This window comes from Macrobrachium rosenbergii, chromosome 51 (genome assembly GCF_040412425.1).
Source record: "Macrobrachium rosenbergii isolate ZJJX-2024 chromosome 51, ASM4041242v1, whole genome shotgun sequence".
NCBI lineage: Eukaryota > Metazoa > Arthropoda > Malacostraca > Decapoda > Palaemonidae > Macrobrachium > Macrobrachium rosenbergii.
The window spans coordinates 5,415,751-5,434,717 of NC_089791.1; the positions used below are offsets into that span (position 1 = coordinate 5,415,751).

At 36.3% G+C, this 18,967-nt stretch overlaps 1 protein-coding gene across 1 annotated transcript in view; it reads left to right on the forward strand.

The window, feature by feature from the left end:
* The window catches only part of scat (VPS54 subunit of GARP complex scat), a 253,813-nt gene that overhangs the window by 8,098 nt on the left and 226,748 nt on the right, over positions 1-18,967 (forward strand). The window contains exons 2-3 of the mRNA XM_067094594.1: positions 680-849; positions 1,191-1,404. Of these exons, the coding sequence (XP_066950695.1) occupies positions 680-849; positions 1,191-1,404 (384 nt within the window). The remainder of the gene's footprint in view (positions 1-679; positions 850-1,190; positions 1,405-18,967) is intronic.

Consider the following 18,967-nt stretch of genomic DNA (forward strand, 5'->3'; position numbering starts at 1 on the left):
AAATGGCCCAGTCAATTTTTTAAAATGCCCTGGACAATGGTTTAGCAATTCTTTGCTGTTGTCGTAACTTTTACCAGATTTTTCTAAATATAGGGCTTTCATTTTACAGTGCTTGTCATAGATTGTTAATATAAAGTAGTTTCCAATTTTATACTCCATAGTCTTCCCAGATGATTTGTTCTAGAACAATGGTTGAAAATTGGAGTAAGGTAACATCAAAGAAAAGGGACAGTTAAGAGGAGACTAAAGGAAGCATTAGAAAAGTCAGTGACAAAAGCGAAAAGTGCAAAGAGCATTTAGTGAAATTTACAGTATACTACTCAAGGCACACTGTAAGTGGAAACACATCCTTGCAACCACCCACACATGCATAAGTATGGTACTGAAGGTTATTTGCAGCATCCTTCAGATTCAGCTACATAGCTTTCTGCTTATAACTTTTCTTGCATTCCCTTGGGTCTCATCCTGCTAAGCATCCAGCTTTTATTAATGTTACCTTTCTCTAGTTGTCAACACTCTTTAGAGAACAATAATTTGAAAGTCAAGAAATGTAGCTTCTTTGTCTCATTGAGCAAATTCATGATGATAATAAGTTTTACCAAGTGTTTAGTTCTTAGAATCTTTGAATCTGCTGTTCAAGAAAATGTTTGAAAATAAAAATGGAACTAATGAGGATAAGGTTATAGTAGTGACCTTGTTCCCTTATTTGAATATATTTCACCCGTATACCTAGGAAACGCAGGAGTGATATCAAAGTCACAGACAAGAAATGGAGAGGAAAAATGGGGTGTTTTCTCTTCAACTCAGAATATACCAGCTGTTCTCAATGACCCTAGAAAGGGGATGAAGGTAAATGCAATTGCAGGAAGGTTTATTATGATGATTTTTTAAATTTGATTACTGTCAACATTTTAGTGACTTGTAATTTCTATGTGATCCACTTGATAGCCTTACCCCTATATTTTTCAGATTTTTGACAGTCTGTTGTTTGTGGTAAAGAAATATTTTTAAGCATGGCTATTTCACTATATTTCCTGTTCATTTTTATATTTTAAGCTAATTTATATATTTTAAGTTCAGATTTATTTTTATATTATGAAAATCAACGAGTCTGAAAAATGGATACAGCACTGTACTTGTTTTTAAGAACTTAAGTTTATGCGATTAAATGTGTACTTTGTTGATTTCAGAGAGACTTCTTCACAAAAACATGGGGTGAAAGTTTTGTAGAAGTTCGTGAAATTCCTCCTCATGTAGCACTACCTCAGGTTACAACTAAGCATGTTGAGTCTTATGTTAGAAAGCTTCGGAAACGTCAAAAGCTCCTTGCCAGACTAGCCTCATTACAAGCCAGCAAAGCTCAGGAGGATTCTGAAGAGTCATCCCTTGGCCCCAGTCCCAGAGGTATTGTTATCTGCTGTGAAATTATAGTATACCTGTTCAGATCTTGGAAGGCAACAAGGGAACAAAAAGTGCTGGTAGAATTATTCTATTGACATAATGGACAGGACTTTAACAAAGATTTCATTGCTACAATGATTAGGAGGTACAGTGCTCCCCCATTTTTTTGCAGGGATAGGTTCCAGAACCCACTGCAGAAATGTAGTATCCCCTCAAAAAATGCTTATAACTGCTTATAACTTCCAAATACACTGTGCCCCTTAAACTAAAACGCTTATAACTGTCTATTTTAAAAGGTCACTGCCCAATTTAGTAGTTAAAAAAATATACCTTAAGTTATCATACTAAAACAATTTAATATCAATTCAAACTAAAATGCACCCCAAACCATCATCCAAAAACACCCAAAGTCATCTTAGATCAGTAACCTTTTACCTCTTATGTATAAATGCCCCTAAAGTGCTTATAACAATGATTTACTAATTATAAAATATTAATATTAATGTAAACACAGCAAAATATCTATAAAATGTTTAATACAAATTACATAAATCTTTAATAAAAATTAAATAAATATGTCTTACAGAACGCTTGACAACTAATCAAATTACTGCTGTATATTTTTTCATATTGTGTTTGTGACTAAATACAGATTTTTGCGATAAAAATAATTTACATGTACTTACCCTGTAGTAATGTCATCTACAAAATGACTAAATACAGATTTTTTGGATAAAAATAATTTACATGTACTTACCCTGTAGTACTGTCATCTACAAAATTTGCAAATTAGTGAAAGTTCCCTCCGCGGAAAAGTGAATATGTTCCGCAAAAATCTGCAACAAAATGAAGTGCGAAAAAGTGAAGCATGAAAAAGCTGGGTAGCACTGTATTAGTTTTGGTAATGCTGTTTGTGACCTTGGAACGTAATGGACTTGTGTGTACAGTATCTTGAAATACTGTAGTTTTTCTGAAGCGTAGACTACAAAGCCTTTTAGGGGAGGCAAGTTTTGAGATAAATATATTATAGTACAATTGTAAATATTTTGTTTTATTTCAGGTATCTTTGCTTAACTGATAATGATAGCATTTACTTTCACTTTCTTCTGAACTGTACTTCATTATAAATCATATTTATTCCTACAGAAATACAAACCAGGATCTTATGTGTAAGATTATTCTTCATTGCAAGCTGGAATTGATCTTTCAAAGTTGGTAACAATGTAGTTAACTGGTGGTTTAGGGGGATGAATTGGGGAATACCATCACTTGCTTGGCAAGCACTTTTTTTCTGGCTGCTGTCAACTGAGGACATCTACTGTGTGTCTGCTTACAGCTAAGTTGAAGTTCATGTTTTATTTTTTGGTTTTGTTTTGAGTGTAGAGAATCATGACTATTTCCTCCTCCTCCTCCTCCTCCTCCTCCTCCTCCTCCTCCTCCTCCTCCTCCTCCTCCCTCCTCCTCCTCCTCCTCCTCCTCCTCCTCCTCCTCCTCCTCCTCCTCCTCCCTCCTCCTCCTCCTCCTCCTCCTCCTCCTCCTCCTCCTCCTCCTCCTCCTCCTCCTCCTCCTCCTCCTCCTCCTCCTCCTCCTCCTCCTCCTCCTCCTGTATAGATAGTTCCATAAGAAGCATGACAACCACTCATAACCTTGCTCTACACCAGGGTACATCGGTTGGTAATAGCAGTGATCATGTGCCATGGTCTTATGAGTGGGCACTGGAGCAGACTGGTGTGCCTTCCTCTCTCAAGAGTGAGGACCAATGAAGTACCTCAACTTTGTTTGCAAGAGGATGGTGTACCAGTTCAAAGCCCTGTGCTTTGGACTGGCAGTGCTTCTGCAGGTTTTCACAAGGGTGTTCACCTTGGTATGAGTTTGAGCCTATTCACCAGTATATGCATGTTTGTTACGTAGGTGACTGGTTAGTTCCACCATCCTCAAACGTTTTCTGGGAACAGAGGACCCTTATTTGCATTTTGTGAGGACTTGGGGATTATGATAAACTGGGAGAAGTTGGATATCACCTCCAAGCAAGAGACACAGTACCTGGGCAGAATTGTGCATCAGCCAGCTCAGTTAATGGTTGGTTTTATTGGCCACTTGTTTTCATTAGGGAAGGTTGTTCCACATGGGAGAGTGCACCTCACCCACTTCATTGGCAACTGAAGCAGCACTGATCTCCTCCAGATAATCCTTCCCCCAAGCTCATGTCCTTGAACAGGGAAATTGGAGAGGATCTTGAATGGGGACTTGATGACCAGAACCTCTTCAAGAGTTCTCATCAACTCTCCACCTCCAAAAATGTGTCTGATCAGAGATGCTACGAGGAGGATTGGGATACAGACCTGAACAGTTCATACATCACAACCCCTTGATGAGCTGTTGGGGGTGGGGGTGGGGATGCGCTTAGGGATCCACTGCAGGGAGTGTATGCTCCTTTACGCTTATTCTCTCCGCTGTGGATTCAACCGAACATTGGGACCTGTAACTCCTTTACTCCTCCTCCTCCTCCTATAAATTTTCCCTTTCCATTCTTCCTCTTTCGTTGACAACCTTTGCATGTTATTGAATTATGGAAGCCACTACTCTTGTAACTTTGGAGGAGGGTGGAGTTGGATGGTATGCCACTCCACTCATAGAACTAGAGTACCTGAGTAGCTGATGTGGTCAAGCGAGGGGAAATTTTTGTTAAACCATGCCTTAGTGCTGGGTCCGATCTCAGAGGACTGATGACCCCATAGGCACTGAAGGTATTGTGTATATCCAGGTGATGATCCCAGGGTAGTTACCACTGTGGGTAAAAGTACTGTATTGCTTCACCCCCTGTTGGGCCTCCCTGGTAAAAGGGACCTCATCCTTGACAAAATTGATATTATTCGTCATATGGATATGAATCCTAACCCCCTTATGACTTCTGGCATGGCAATGGACTTTTCTAAGGAAAATTCAATTTACAAAAGTCAAAGCAGTAATAAAACCCTAATACCATACAGTAAACCCAAAAAGAGTAAATATCTATATGACCCAACCTTGACTCACTTTGACTCCCACTTTGGAAGTGGAAGTTGGTCAAGGTTTCTAACTGTGTGGAAACTGAACAAAAAACTCTGCACTAAAATTGGAAAATTATTTAGAGTATTATACTGTAAGGCATTCAATGGCAGAAATATTGTTCAGACAAACAAAATAAAAGATGTGGCTTATAGAAGCCACAACAAAAAGTCAGACTGAAGACTATTTGTCTTTAAAAAATATAGATAATGTGCAGTGCTCCCCCATTTTTATGCGGGAATAGGTTGCAGAACCTGCTGCGGAAATGCAAAAATCCCCTCTAACTTATAGCAGGCTTATAACTGCCAAATACCTTGTACCCCTTAAACTAAAATGCTTGTGACTGCCTATTTTAATATTTCACTGCTTAACTTGATAGTTCAAACATAAATATACCTTAAATTATCATACTAAAACACTTTAATATTATTTCATACAAAAATATACCCCAAACCATCATCCCAAAACACCCAAAGTAACCTTACATTACAGTACTCTCCTACTACTGTTACTCTTAAGTAGGCTATATACACCCGTAAAATGCTTATAACTGCCTATTTTAATAGTTCATTGACATATTGTGCTAGAGACTTCCAATTTGTTGTAAAATGAAGGTAAATGATTGAATATTACTAGAATGTAAGAGTTTTAGCTTACAACCATTTGCTTTTTCGACCATTTCAGTCGGGTCAAAGTTGACCGTGTAGGTTGAAATTTTGGCACTTATCGTGATTTATATGAAAATATTTCAAAACTGATAAAAGCTACAACCATGAGTTATTTATTGTTGTATTCTACATGAAATTGCGCACATTTTCATATATAAAACTTTATGTAACAACTAATATAAAATGGTGCAAACATTACAACAAAGTGACAAAAAATTTCTGAGATGTTGGTCGAGTTAGTGCGTTGTTTAAGGAAAAAGTTTTTCAAAAATTCACCATAAATCGAAATATTGTGCTAGAGGCTTGCAATTTGTTACAAAATGAAGGTAAATGATTGAATATTACTAGAATGTAAGAGTATTAGCTTACAATTGCATTTTTCGACCATTTCGGTCGAGTCAAAGTTAACCGAAGGTTGAAATTTTGTCACTTATCGTGATTTATATGAAAATATTGCCAAACTGATAAAAGCTACAACCATGGGTTGTTTTTTGTTGTATTTTACATGAAATTGCGCACATTTTCATATATAAAACTTTATGTAATGGCTAATATAAAACGGTGCAAAAATTACGACAAAATCACGAAAGAATTTCTGAAATTTTCGGTCGAGTTACTTTTGGACGTGAGGAAAAATTTTTTCAAAAATTCACCATAAATCGAAATATTGTGCTAGAGACTTCCAATTTGTTGCAAAATGAAGGTAAATGATTGAATATTACTAGAATGTAAGAGTTTTAGCTTACAATTGCGTTTTTTTACCATTTCGGTTGAGTCGAAGTTGATCGAAGGTTGAAATTTTTTGTAGTCGATGTACGGTACATCCACTCGTCACCCGACAGACAATTTTAGTCTACTTATGATATGTCCAGTCGGCGTTTAAGGGTTAATATACCTTTTTAACGAGTATATATGGAACGTGAGTATAAATGTATTTATTGTGTGTGTTCCAGCATGAGAGTGTATGCCTTTTTGCAGTTTTTAATTTAATGTTCACTCATTCATCACCTATTTGGTCCCAGTTCTAGGCCTCAGGCCTAGACCTGGTATTTCATCATAATCCTTTGGGCCAGCCCTATGAGAGCTAATAGTCATCTCAGTGGTCTGGTTAAACTATCTTATCTTAATAATAATAATCAATAGCTATATTATACAATGGAGCACAAATGGTCTACAGACCAGATTACATTTAGGAGAAATACACTGATTACCAAAAGAATATGAACCAATGATGATATGTTTACAGTGTCAACAAAACAGTATCAACAATGGTAAATACATCTTAGCATCTACATTATGAGAGATGAGAGGAAGAAGGGAATTTAGGTGCAGCCAGTATATGTACACTCGGCAAGAAAAGTGAAGATACAGTTTTCTTTAGATTTTCGTTCATTGAATTTTAATTTTTTCTTACAGAAAACACATAATAAATTTCGTAGTAAATATGAAAATACAATGCAAATTATATCATATAAGTTAAATCTGCAAAACAAAAACGTTCAGATACTTAAAAACACCATGCATGTCCGAAGTAATCAGAATTTCTCAGATGACTTCGTTCATAGAGATCTAAAAGATAGTGTGTGGATATCTCAGTTCTGAATGTACTGTTTATCAGAACGGCAATATTCTCGTTTTCCGTTATGAACAGTACTGTTTATCAGAACGCAATATTTTATTGCATCATCATCATATGAGGTAATGATAATTTCTTTAATTTTACAGATTCATATTTGTATTTCACGGTGTTAAAGGTCAGCTGGAATTAATGGCAGTAAATGTTGTAACAGCTAGGGCAGGTTGACCCAATCTATTTAAATCCAAGAGCGTTCTCTATGATGTTCGGAGCCCGCGATAACTTCGGTGGCAAAACACAAGTAACTGGATGTTTTCAGTCATCTCTAGACCTCTCTAGCTTATGTACATGTCTTGTACCAGTCTCAGTCTCTCTCTCTCTCTCTCTCTCTCTCTCTCTCTCTCTCTCTCTCTCTCTCTCTCTCTCTCTCTCTCTCTCTCTCTCTCTCTCTCTCTCTTTTCCATTGCTAAAACATACTGTACAAATATAGTATCACTCAATCTCTAAAAGAAAAAAAAATAATGGAATGAGTAGCTCTACATGTAGGCCTAGGCTTACACAACAGCAATCTCTCTCTCTCTCCATTGCTAAAACATATATACAAATATAGTATCGCTCAATCTCTAAAAAGAAAAAGTAATGAAATGAGTAGCTCTACATAAAGGCCCAGGCTTACACAACAACTCTCTCTCTCTCTCTCTCTCTCTCTCTCTCTCTCTCTCTCTCTCTCTCTCTCTCTCTCTCTCTCTCTCATAACATTGCATTCGTTCCTTTATTGTTCCCCAAGTCTTTCGTTGGACATAGCTCAAATTTAACTCTTGATTTCATTATGGAAGATCGCGTTTCCGATTATGCAAGCACTCCGTTCATTGTGGTGTCATAAATTCATATGTGCAAGGTTACTTCGTAGGTTATGTGGAAAAATGTTTATTTTGCTCAGAACTGTCGCTGCAAATTACAACTTGAACGAATACTGTAAAGCTTACTACTGCATTTAAGTATCAATGATTTCAGAACCGTAGAATATGATTGAAAGTTATAGGAGGTCAAGCAAAAAAACAAACACAATAAGACTGAAGCTCCTCCCCTTTCTAAAGTTGCCAGATGTCTCATTATTTAGCAATATATGTCCGAAGATTTAAAAAAACTGTATCCTCACTTTTCTTGCCGAGTGTATATCATAAAGTAGTTTATGGCATAGCACCTGTAAACATTACTGATTTGCAAATATCAGGTATTAAAATCCCCAAAAAATTAGTTATATACCTGTAATTTATAATTTATACAATGATCATAATAAAAATTATGAAATTGATAAAACTTGAAGAATTGCTTAACCCTTAAATGCCTACTGGACGTATCATACGTCGACTAAAATTGTCTGTTGGGTGCCAAGTGGACGTACCGTACGTCGACTACAAAAAATTTCAACCTTCGGTCAACTTTGACTCGACTGAAATGGTCGAAAAACGCAATTGTAAGCTAAAACTCTTACATTCTAGTAATATTCAATCATGTACCTTCATTTTGCAAAATATTGGAAGTCTCTAGCACAATATTTCGACTTATGGTGAATTTTTAAAAAAACTTTTTCTTACGCCTGGCTTGTAATGTTTCGGCTTGGAAAAATTTCAGAAATTCTTTCATCATTTTGTCGTAATTTTTGCACTGTTCTATATTAGCCGTTACATAAAGTTTTTATATATGAAAATGTGCACAATTTCATGTACAATACAACAGAAAATAACTCATGGTTGTAGCTTTTATCAGTTTTGAAATATTTTCATATAAATCACGATAACTGCCAAAATTTCAACCTTTGGTCAACTTTAACTTGACTGAAATGGTCACAAAAAAAACGCAAAACTTGACATTAAGCTAAAAACTCATTACATTCTAGTAATATTCAATCATGTACCTTCATTTTGCAACAAACTGGAAGTCTCTATGCACAAGTTGTTACATAAAGTTTTTTATGGTGAATTTCTAGAAAACAGAAAAAAATGGTTTTTTCAGTTTTGAAATATTTTCTAAATCACGTCTGGCAAAATTTCAAGCGTCAGTAAATAAAATGGTCAAAAACGCAATTATAAGCTAAAACATCTCAGAAATTCAATCAATTAGCTTAATTTTTCTTCTATGTTGTTGTGAAAAAATGTTCGGCCTCTAACATCTCAGAAATTCTTTCATGCATCATTTTACATTAGTTCGTTACATAAACTTTTATATATGAAAATGTGCGCAATTTCATGTAGAATACAACAGAAGATAGCTCATGGTTGTAGCTTTTATCAGTTTTGAAATATTTTCACATAAATCACGATAACTGCCAAAATTTCAACCTTCGGTCAACTTTAACTCGACCAAAATGGTAAAAACGCAATTGTAAGCTAAAACTCTTACATTCTAGTAATATTCAATCATTTACCTTCATTTTGCAATAAATTGGAAGTCTCTAGCACAATATTTCGATTTATGGTGAATTTTTTAAAAAACATTTTCCTTACATCTTTGTGGTAACTCAGCCAAACATCTCAGAAATTCTTTCATCTCGTTGTCGTAATATTTGCACCGTTGTATATTAGTTGTTACATAAAAGTTTTATATATGAAAATGTGAGCAATTTCATGTACAATACAACAGAAAATAACTCATGGTTGTAGCTTTTATCAGTTTTGAAATATTTTCATATAAATCACGATAAATAGAAAAATTCGACTTTCGGTCAACTTTATAACTCGACCGAAATGGTCGAAAACTGAAATTGTAAGCTAAAACACTTACAGTCTAGTAATATTCAATCAATTAGCTTCATTTTTTCAACAAACGGGAAGTCTCTAGCACAATATTTCGATTTATGGTGAATTTTTGAAAAAACATTTTTTACGTCCGCGCGTTTACAAATTCATGCATCATTTTGTGATAATATTTTCTTTGTGTTGCTTTGATCGTTTTACAATTTTGTTATATACCAAAATCATCACAATTTAGTGTACAATACAACTAAAAAAATTAACTCATTAGCTTTAACCGTTGTGCTTACACCGCGATTTGTATACAATTATATAAGAGTTTTTTTTTTCGCTGTCATATATTCCAATATTTATATATGATAATGATATTTTTTTCATTTCTGATGGTTGCATACTAAACTTCAGGCAATGACAAAAAAATTAGCCAAAAATGAACTCTTAATCTTAAAAACTAAGAGTGCTGTGATTTTTGAAAAAAACTTTTTTCCAGCGCTAACTATAACGCCGCCGGCATACAGGAAACGTTTTTGTAAATAGAGGCTCGGCGTTTAAGGGTTAACACTGCCAAGGAACCTACATTAATAAGGCAGTCCTCGGCTAACGGCAGGAGTTCCTTCCCTAACTGAACGTTGCTAACCGAAAATTGGCAATAATAGCACTAATAGCCTGTTTAATGGCCCTGTTAACCGGATATTGGTGCTGCTAACTAGAGATCAGCTCCACTGTTAAGTGTAGGTCAATGCTGCTAACTGGAGAACGGTGCCGAAAATCCAGTTAATGGCATTGCCAGACAAGCGCTGTAAAACCAGATTGCTGTTAACCGATGCCGTCAGTAAGCAGGGACTGCCTGTAGTAGGCAATTTTAATGCTCACAACCCAGTATGGAGCTATAATTGTACAAGCTCAAATAGAACAGGGAGTAAAATAGACAAATTCATGGATTCAAATGATGTATGCTGCAGAGATGTTGAAATCAGCACATACTGTTCAAAAACACTTTCCTCAGTAGACTTAACTCTATGTGCCTCAAGTATATTAAATAGATTAGATTGGAATACAGTTGATTACTTGTACACCAGTGATCATTTCCCAATATTAATTTCCTTAATACAGAATAATCCTGCAAAGCATATCACTCACTATAACATTTATAAAGCAGATTGGGAGTGATATGAAATGCACACTAAGAGTATTCCACCATTCGAATACTGTATTTAAAAGACCTTAATGAAACTAATAAATTTCTTGGTTTCATTAAAAATTCTGCTGATAAATTTATCGCAATACCAAAATCAGAATCTATCCAACAAAACACAAAGTTCCATGGTGTTCTGGTAAGCTAACAGAATGAATAAATATAAAACACTCAATAGGGAGACGACTAGATAATTTAAGTAAATCACGAAGGTAATAAAACATTACCGATGTTTGGGGGAAATTTACAAAAAATGACTATGTTATTATTAGAAATTGATACATTAAAATGTGCCTTAAGTATAGTTGGCAGATTAGAAAAGAATACAGTTAATGACTGACACACCAGTGATCATTTCCCAATGTTAATTTCCTTATTACAGAATAATCCTACAAAATATGAAATGCACACTTGGAATATCTCACCATGGGAATATTTAAAAGATTATCAGGAAAGTGCCTTTGTCTTTACTTAATCTTTTCCTTCTGTGCATTCTACTTCTAAATCATTCTGACTGTCCTCCCTAGTTGTTGTTGCAAACCTGGCAGATTTCTTTTGCCCTACAAGGTGGCACACCTTGTAGGGCAAAAGAAATCTGCCAGGTTTGCCCCACCTTGTCGACCAATTGCTTTCAGGGCTTTTTTCACTGACATGTGGTCAAGTTTATTTATACTTTCAACAAGATTTTTGTAAATAATGTAAATACTGTTATTGTTGATGACAATATTGTTTACTATTATTTTGATTTTTACAATGTTAATGTTGTCAAGAGCTATGTATTAGTTTTGATACTGATATTATTTTATTAATTTTAATTCTTTTGGGACACATTGAGCTGAACCCTGGGCTTGTTACTCATTACAGTTAGAAAAATTGCAAAGTAATTGACTCAAATATTTGGGGCGTAAGGTCAAATTTTCTTGATCTCCAGATTTGTGCCCATAACTACGATCTGATGTTTTTATCTGAGACTCTTTTAAGTAGTAACAAGTCATAGGTTTAGTTTTTAATCTCAGGGTTTGATGGCCATGACTTTAATTATCATCATAACATCCCACATGCGCAAGGTATGGCTGTACATACTGTATACACTTAAGTCAGACAACCTATTTATCATCAGAAAAATTTGGAGCTTAGTTGCCATGAAGTTCTTTGTTTTAAAACTTTCAGTAAGTTCTACAATGTTTATGTATTTGCTGTTTACTGCAATCCAAATACAGTATTGACAATTCTATATATGACTGTCTTTAGGAAGGGATTAGTTTGGCTGTCACAGGGTTCCAAAGTTTCATTTGTTATTTGTGGATACTGTAATGCAAAGCACAGTGAGTGGCTAAATTCAAATTCCACAGATCAACAAGACCAGTGTGCGCTTGAGCTCTGTGTATCCTTCGAGTTTGTCCAGCTAATTGAGGAACCTGCACACATTTTTGGTAATAGATTAGACCTCATATTCACAGATGTTCCAGCTATTATCAAGTCCAAGGCCTGTGAATATTTAGGCACATCCGATCATTGCGCCACTGAGGTGGATATAGTTGTCAATCAGTATACAGGCAGTCCCTGTTTGACGACAGGGGTTCCATTCCCAGCTGAGAGCCACTAACTAAAAATCGTTGTTAACCAGAACATCACAATAATTATGGTAATAATTGGCGTTTATGACGCTGTATGTGCCGATTGGCACTGATAAACCACTTACTGACGCCAATAAACTGCTTACTGATTCTGAAGATTGCTTATTGATGCCAATAGACCGCCTACCAACGCCAATAAACCACCTGCCAATGCTGATAAACTGCTTACTGGCGCTGAAAATCTGGTTAATAGTGTTGCTAGCCAAACGTTGTAAAACCAAAACTCCGTTAACCGATGCTGCCGATAAGTGGGGACTGTCTGTATTCCTAATACAACCATTGGAAAAATGGTCTGGCTGAAATCTAGAGCCAACTGGGATTGCATTATTGACACTTGTCAGGCACTTAGTGTTTCGGATGCTATATTAGATCCTGATCCCAAGAGCAAGTTAAATGAAATGCTGATGGCTATTTTAATATGTCCCTAGAAAGGTCATCAAATTTAGGATAAATAATCAGGCATGGTTTGATAATGCTGTACATGTAGACAAGCCTACCATAACAAATAGACCAAATTCAACACATGGAGACGAAATCGTTCAAATGAAAATTAAGCAATTTTTGTTGAGTCTCGCCATGCTGCGAATAAAACTAAGCATACAACCTAGAGAAATTACAGTAATTCCTTGAAGAGGAAACTGGAAGGAATTACTCAGCCTCATCTATGGTGGACTAAATTTGCATCAGCTATCTTCCATTCCACCACTACTAACAGGTGATGGTAGATTGGTTAATGGCTGTAGGAAAAGGCTGAACTGCTTCATCAAGCTTTTGAAGCTAAGCAATCAGCTGAGGATGTCCCATTCCCTGGTACAGTAATTGTCATCCTGAACCTATTCTTACAATATTTCCATTTCACTCCAGAGATGTTAAGAAAACTCTGGATAATCTTGATAGCTGGGGTGGAGAAGATCCTGATGGTTTCTCTCTTTTGTTTTTTTTTAAAGTTTGTAGTGTGTTGTCTCCCAAGATTATTAGATTCTACAGATTCTTATGTTGAAATGGTAGGCCAATCTTTGTTTTCCCTGTACTCTCCAAAGTTGATGAAAAACTTACTTTCAATCCACTGTATAAGAATGGTATGTGGAATCTAAAGGACTGTTAGTGGATAGTCAGCATGCATACATAAAGTAGTTTGCTACCTGCATCGCAGGCCACAGAAGACACTTTCAAATGCCCCTGGGACAATGTGGATGTCTATGCCTTTCTGCAGCCCAGCCTGATTTTCTGGATGATCAACAGAGTGCTCATCAGCCCCTGGTCTAAGGATTATCCTAGATGCTTCTTGTTGGCTCCAAGCTGAACAGTACTCAGATAAGCTGATTCTCGGTTGTGGTGCTAAGAGAGATTCCCCTCTGGCCTCCTCCTCTGTCAACTGCATGCTCAGAGGTACCACCAGATAGTGCACTCCCTCTAGCTTCATGCAAGGAGGTTATCCAGCATATCCAGTGTGAGAGAGATTTTTCTCACAAGGCTTCAAGGAAGATGTCTGGCTACCTCTGTTGCTCCCCCACAAACACATGTATCAAGGAAAATGGGCTATCTTCTGTGGTTGGTGCCATAGGAAGAATCTCTTTCTGGTCAGAGCATCTGTTCAGTAGATTGCAGACTGCTTCATCCACCTTTGTCAAGACAAACTCCTCCTAGTCTCAGTGGTAAAAGGCTTTTGCTCAGCCTTACCCCAGGTCATTAGACTGACAGTTCTGGATCTCTCCACTTAAGTGGAGATATCTATGCTCATAGGAGTTTCAAGCAGTCTTGCCTTCCTCAGGAACTCTGACCTATTGAGTGGGAGGTATCTCCTGTCCTTGGTAGTCTGAAAATGGTCCTCTTTTATCCCCTGGGACAGGCTTTGGATGGAAATCTGATACTCTAAACTGTATCTACTAGTCTTGGCTTCAGGGAACTGGGTGAGGGAGCTACATAGCCTTTCTCATCTTGTCCAGCACTTGGAGGGATGGCAGTGGCTCGGTTTACTCTTTGGCCCTAAGTTTTCGGCAAAGACTCAGAATGCATTAATTCTTGATGAGAGATTTGAGAGTTTTTTCAACTCCCTCCCTCTGAGACTTCATTGGTGATGACATGGACAAAATGCTGTTACAGTAACCTCCCCCCCCCCGTGTTTGCTGTCTCACGATTCGCGGATTTCTCTGTGGAACACATATACACATTATTCATGGAAAATTTGCCCATTCGTAGTATTTTTCACTGAGAAATATTCAATAATTACTGTATTTTCATATAATTTTCATGACTAAATGCACTTTTTGTGATAAAACTATTAAAATACTCAGGTATAAGCATTTTTAGAGGGTTTTTGTGTTTGAACTATCAAAATATGCAGTTCTAAGTGTTTTTAGAGGGGATTTAAGTATTTGTGGATTTTAGCTATTCGGGAATACGGGGGGTTTACTGTATTCGTAGTGCAAGCCATAAGATAGTACTTGCACAGGATCTGCTTTCTTCATCTAGAGTTTGAACACCTTTTGTTAGTGCAGTTGCATAAAAAGGAGTTGTCCAGGAACCCTTTTTCTTTATGGATTTTTGAAGTGTTTAAACAAGCTTGTAACTCCTTTGAGGAGGATGTCCTTCCTCCTACTTGTGTGAGAGCCCATGAAGTTGGGGGTGTGGGACTGTCCATACCCTTTAGGAATACTTCAAGATTCAATTGGTAATGAGGGCAGGTGTCTAGTATAGACAGATAACTTTTACTTCATTCTACCTGAGGGATGCAGCGACCCCCTTGTTAAAAAAGAAATGCAAAGGGAAATGCTGAATAAACACCCAGCCCGACCAGTATGCAACAATTACTCAATTTACACACCTGTTCCCATTTCACTACTCGCCCGAGCCAGCTCATGACCATAACAACAAAGAAAGAGTTACAAACTGACCAACAAACCGGAAATGAGAGCGCTCACATCCTTCCGCCACCACCGCTAACTCTTCACTCCCTCACATAGCCATTTTCCTAACTCCCATCTTACGTATATATGTCTTATGACGTCACAACAACAACCATTGTACTTTGTCCACATTTCTTAAATGTATAATGCCTATGCCTACTTCAGTAACCCATTTAATATAAATAACAAAATAATAATGATTAAATTTATAAAACTGACAGATAATCACACTTATCTCCTCCTTTCCCTCCAACCTCTTATCCTAATCCTCTCTAATCTTCATTATTCTCCAATTCTTTACCCTGTATGTAAGTTTCTGATATTTTCCCCATGAAACTCCTGCTTTAGTCAATACGTCAGCTATTTGATTCTTTCCTTTTATCCATGTCACCTCCTTTATTTCTCCAGATTCTATTGTTTCTTGTATTGCTGCAATATCAATTTTTAAACTCTTACTACTTACTCCTGTATTTGATTTAATTGCAATCATTAGTGTTTAACCATCAGTTTTAACCAATGCTTCTAATTTTCTCTCTCCTACTATCTCTTCCTACAAATGTTTGAAATATACCAATCCTTCTATGGTCTCCCCCACACTCGGAGCTTCTACTTCAATGGTAGATTTTGCTACTCTTCTGGATTTTCTGGATTTCCACCGTATGGGACTTCTCCCCTTACCATCTGTCAAGGATATCACATAACCCAGTTGTGTATGACCATCTTCAATATCCCTAAATGAAGCATCTGCATAGGCTTCTCATTATGTTCAAAGCTTTTGTAACTTATTTTAATCAGCTTTTTCATATCTTGAGTTGTTCTTCTTTAAAAGCTTTACCTAATTCACTAACATTGATATTTCTGGCATGGTATGTAACGATACCCAGTTCAACTGTCCTCCCACTGATCTATACTCTGTTAACTCCTTTTGTCCTAACACGCTATTATTTGTAAATCTTCTAGCTTCTGATTCTCTATAGAATTTATATACTGCCACTGATTAAGACCAATTCTGTTTTCCTTTTGCTCCACCATACTCCTATGTACTGTACTTAAAACTTTTACTTTCTTGTTCTCTTACTTGCAGCTTCCCTTTCAGTTTCCCATCTGTTTCCTTTAAAAATCTCTCAGTTCCTCCATAACAAAAATCATCTGCATGTGTACATAAAATACTGTTCAATTTATTGTCTTTCCTCCAAACAAATATATTAGATTCTAATCTACTTCTCTCACCTTTAAGCTCCTGCACTACTTTTACCACCTTACAATACTGTGCCTTTGTTGCGTCCTTGAGCCCATAAATAGTTTTCTTCAATTTCCATAATCCATTCTAACCATCTTAACTAGGTGCTTTTAAATATACCTCTCTTTGTATTTCATCACCTTGTAAATATGCAGGTTTTACATCTAATGTATAGCGAGTCCATTCTTTCAATTTAATTATTGTCAAGAGCATCTTTTTCTCATTCAGCCATTTCTTTTTTAAAACCTCTAGCTACCAATATTGCTTTACATATCCTTGCTCCCCCTTTTACCTTTTCAGTTACTATCCATCATGTAGATACAGTATAGCTTTTCGTCCAACATCATTTACCTCCTCATATACATTGTTTTCTCACCAACTTGGTAGTTCTTTATCTTTAGCTTCAATTACTCTTTTATTTTCAAATCCTAGTAAAACTTCTTCATCTTCAATTTTTTCTACATGACTCTAATCTCATAAGTTAATCCATCCCTTGTCACCTGACTGTGAGTCTTGTACATTGTATGAATCAGCCCAAAATTTGCTTGATCTTTTTCCTGCAAGACTTAATATAGTCCATTTTTCTATTTGTAATGTATTTTTGTTTATAGCTATACTGTAACTATTTCCTTTTGAATTTGGGTATCTCTTCCACTAACTCACTTTCCCCTTCATCTTCCAGTGTTTCCTCCACCAAATCTCTCTATTGCCTCCTCTCTATCTGCATTCCTTCTCCAGCCCATTACAATCTCTTCTCCTTCCTGCCCATCTATATTCCCTTCCTTTGATACACAGGATTCTTTACCCTTCACAGTATATGTTTTATCTGTTTTAGGTATCTCTTCTTTTTGTGATGACAGGCTTTGAATAATAGTACTGTAACATGTATTCTAGCTACTTCTCTTAGAGTATCCCCATGTTTAACCACTACCATTTTACCTGATACTCCCACTACTTGAGCAGGTCCTCTCCATTCATTTTTATCTTCTGTTATAGAATACCTCATCTCCCACTACTGCTTTTTCAAATTTGTGTTCTCTGACATTTCTGTTTAAAGCATTCTTGTTCTAATACAAGACTCATTCATTTTTAATAAACACTTCTCTGGCCATATGCATTGCATTCAGTGTATCCCTTACTATACTCTCTTACATACCTTTCTCTCTGCAGGCAGGACTTGAACTCTCTTCTCCCATTAAATTTGGCAGAGAAGGGTTTTTCCAAATACTTATTAGTTAGGGGAGAAACCGCTATTATTTATTTAAGCAGTTCCTGGCACTCACTACCCATCTTAATACTATAGACAAATCCACTTCCTCATCATCTTTCATCTTTCTTAAGCTTTCTTTGATTATGCCTACTGAATTCTCACATATTCCATTGCTCCATGGAGATTCAGATGCTGTGGCCAACACTTTAATATTCCATCTTTCTGCCATCCTCCTTACTTTTCATTTTGAAATTCTCCCCCATTGTCTGATAATATATTAGAAGGCACTGCAAATATTGCAAATCACCCATCAAAAAGTGTCTTTATATAATTTTTTATTTCTTGTCTTTTATCCAAAAAGCTTGACAATACCTCATTGCCATAGCTACCGTTACCAAAAACTTTTCCACTTCTGTCTCTCCCACATCCATTGCTACAACTTCATTAAATATTTTACTCAAGAAAATTGCGCTACTGGTGTAGCAAATATTTTACTCAAGAAAATCCCACTACTGGTGTAGCTGGATTTCTTTTGTATTCTTTACATACCTCACAACTTGCAATCAAATCTGGTAGTAACTTTTTTATTTCTTCCTTTTCTTTTTCTCTCAAACCACTGCTCTACTGTGCTTCTGTTAGATTCCATATTTTATCTCCACTTCTATGACCAAATTGTAAATGTAACTTCATAATTGCACCTTTAATTTCCCTTAGACTTTTTCCCTTCCATCGCTCCAGTAACAATTCTTCATCTACCCCCTCCTCCTCAAAATTGGTATTTTTAGGTGACCCTGTTTATCTTCTCTTAACTTCACCCACATTTCCCCTAACACTTCTGTTTTAACACAATTCTCTTTTAAATTTATAGTCATACCCATTTTACTTATGGTTTTCTTACCTATTAACCGTGGTACATCACTGCAAAATTTCTGTCTTCAAATAAAACTTTTTGTTTTTCAGTATCACATGTTTGTTTTTCAGTATCACTGACATGTCTATTTCTCCTTTTGACTTGTATGATGACTCACCAAAATTGAATACTTTATTAGACTCTTTCTTTGTATCATTCATTCTCTTTAACTCTTTCTGATTCAAACCCACAGTAATGTGTGCTAGTCACAGTTTCCCACAAACTGTCAATTTACATCCTGTCTAAAATTGCATTAACCTCTTCCCAAGAGTCTTCCTCTGTTTTACTAACTTCTATATACTGTAAACTTTTTCCTATTCTTGTCCAGTTTCTAGTTTCTTATTTTGAAAATTCTGAGGATAATCCCTAGCCCAGTGCTACTCTGATTTGCATATTGCACAAAATGTTACTTTCCCTTATCTA